The 2,396-nt window shown below is 37.6% G+C and overlaps 1 protein-coding gene across 1 annotated transcript; it reads right to left on the reverse strand.

The window, feature by feature from the left end:
- Positions 1 to 243: 243 nt before the first annotated feature.
- Positions 244 to 714, reverse strand: LOC117122069. Its single transcript, XM_033267531.1, has one exon. The coding sequence runs from the start codon at positions 712 to 714 to the stop codon at positions 244 to 246; it is 471 nt and encodes a 156-aa protein (XP_033123422.1).
- Between the last annotated feature and the right edge of the window lie 1,682 nt (positions 715 to 2,396).

The raw sequence follows: 2,396 nt of genomic DNA on the forward strand, positions 1-2,396 counted from the left end.
AGGTAAATTTGAGATAGGGCGATAATTTTTCAAATCCTCAGGATCAACATTGGTTTTCTTGGGGATTGGTAAGATGATTGCAGATTTAAGAGCCCCGGGAACATAACCTCTTTGAAGGGAGTGGTTGATAATTTTTGTGAGAATCGGTCGTATGACATCAATGCAATCTTTAAGCAGAGCCGTGGGTATAGGATCCAGAATACACGAAGTTGTTGGCATACTAAGAATTTGTTCCACTTCATCTTAAGAGAGTGGTAGAAAATTGCAGAAACCATTTTCACAAGAATCACAAATGTCAACAGCCATAGTTGGGGGTATAGTTTCATCCAAATACTCACGGATTTGATTGATTTTGTCTTTGAAAAAAGTGGCAAACTTATCTGCAATGTCACTGTCTTTACCCACTGGTCTGAAAGTGCGTGATGAACCATTTGACATAGTGGCAACGTTTTGGAAGAGCTGCCTTGAGTCACATTTATGGAATTCAGCTTTATAATGGTCTGTTTTAGCTTTATTGAGCAAACTACGATACTTTTTACAGTCATCACGAAAAATTTGCCGATCGACCTCAAGCCCCGACTTTTTCCACCTACGTTCACTGCAACGCTTTACGCATTTAGCATTTCGTAGCTGATCTGAGTACCATGGAGTGTGTGGTCTAAATGTAACAGTCCGTAAAACTTCCGGAGCATGTTTATCGAGGAGTTTTCTCATAGTTTCACTATATAGTTATGTTATCATCAAGGTCAGTGCAGGCTTCTGTAACAAACACTGAACGTTGTATATCTTTCTTAAAATCTGCCACATTAATATTGCGTAACTTCCGTGTGTTGACTTTAATCTTTGTGGAGTTAGGTTTCAACATGTCTCTTATACACAGCTAGACGTGTATAAGAGACAGCCACTAGAGCTGGATCTTAAGGCATTGCTGCGCGTGATCACAAGATCAATGATGTGACCGCACCTGTGTGTTGGACTATCAACTGCTTGGATAAGATCAGCAGATGAGAGCAACTCGCGAAAGGTACTTGCATCACGGTTATCATTCACATCAACGTGAAAATTAAAATCACCAGTTATAAGGATACAAGTGGAGACCGTTGGAAGCAAGTCTATCAGGTTAGAAAATTCGTCAAAGAAAAGACTAGTCTTCAGTTTCTTTTTCCTTGACGGTGGAGGCCTGTAAATGAGGAAAAGTCTGATTCATTTGCTGCAAGATGAAATGGTTATGTCCATGTGTTCGAAGGAAGCGAATGCTGGACCTTTCCTCAATATTATACAAATACCACCTCCTCTTGAATTCATACGAGGGAGATGATGTATGTCAAAATCTGGTAGTGAGTTCTGTAAATCAGCCAATATGAAATTATCATAATTTTGCCCTGTCAGCCATGTTTCAGTGATTGCCAGCAAGTCCAGTTTTTCTGAAATTATTAAATCTATAATGGACGTTGTGCATTCCCTTTTCTTAATAGAGGCAGCGTTCCAAACTGCAAACCTGCAGTTCAATCTGGGTATGTAGCTGGGATGTATAGCAGAGAATTTAACCAGATTTGTGCTATCCGCATTCCTTGTGTTGATGGTTTCTTCCTTTCTCATGTATGTTATTAAGGGAGTGATCCTGAACACATTTCTTTGGGCTTTGCATTAATTTTCGCAAGTGAGTGGAATTTTAACAAGATTTGATGGAAATGAATTGGTTACTTTGGTGGATGTAGTCCTATGCGTAGTTAAAATTCTGATTGCACGGATCTTGTTTTTACCAGCTCTGCAACTACGCTGGGATTTTTTAGCTATGTTCAATTGTTTTAACTTTAACCAAGTAGACTGATCAATGGGTCTACAACAACTGTGGGCCAAAATGTTCCTCAACTTCATAAGCTGATTTTTGGAGTATATGATTCGAACCATAATTCCCAGTAATTAATGGTATATAAAACAATTTCACAGCACTCAGTGATAATGATAGGAATGTAGTCAGGTGTCAACAACAAAGTTAGTTGATCTGTGGCATGTAAGTCAGGAACAAATGCCACAGGAAAGATATCACAAAAACAAACTGGGTCAAAAAAGAAGTATAATAGCAATTTTAGTTAGAAAACAAGAAACAGTCACTGCAGCACAACACTGCGCACAACACATCATCATCACTTTACATCATTAATAATATTGAATAGCTTTATAATTTAAAACATCAAAATCAGATGAAAGTAAAAATAGCTTTCATTAAATTTACAGATGGTTTTACACAAATAATTCAATTTTACTAACCAATGAATCATGCCAAAGAATGATACATACGCTCGCTGTCTGTTAATAAGCAGGGATTTTTTTCCCCTAAAGAAAAAAAAACTTTTAATTGTAAAATTGTAAGTTAACTGTGTCCGAAGTGCTAG

This window comes from Anneissia japonica, unplaced genomic scaffold (genome assembly GCF_011630105.1).
Source record: "Anneissia japonica isolate Jap-2015-1 unplaced genomic scaffold, ASM1163010v1 scaffold287553_len60052_cov202, whole genome shotgun sequence".
Lineage (NCBI taxonomy): Eukaryota > Metazoa > Echinodermata > Crinoidea > Comatulida > Comatulidae > Anneissia > Anneissia japonica.

Excerpts from the sequence above, each read along its gene's own strand:
- LOC117122069 (XM_033267531.1), bottom strand. The coding sequence starts at position 714 with ATGAGAAAACTCCTCGATAAACATGCTCCGGAAGTTTTACGGACTGTT.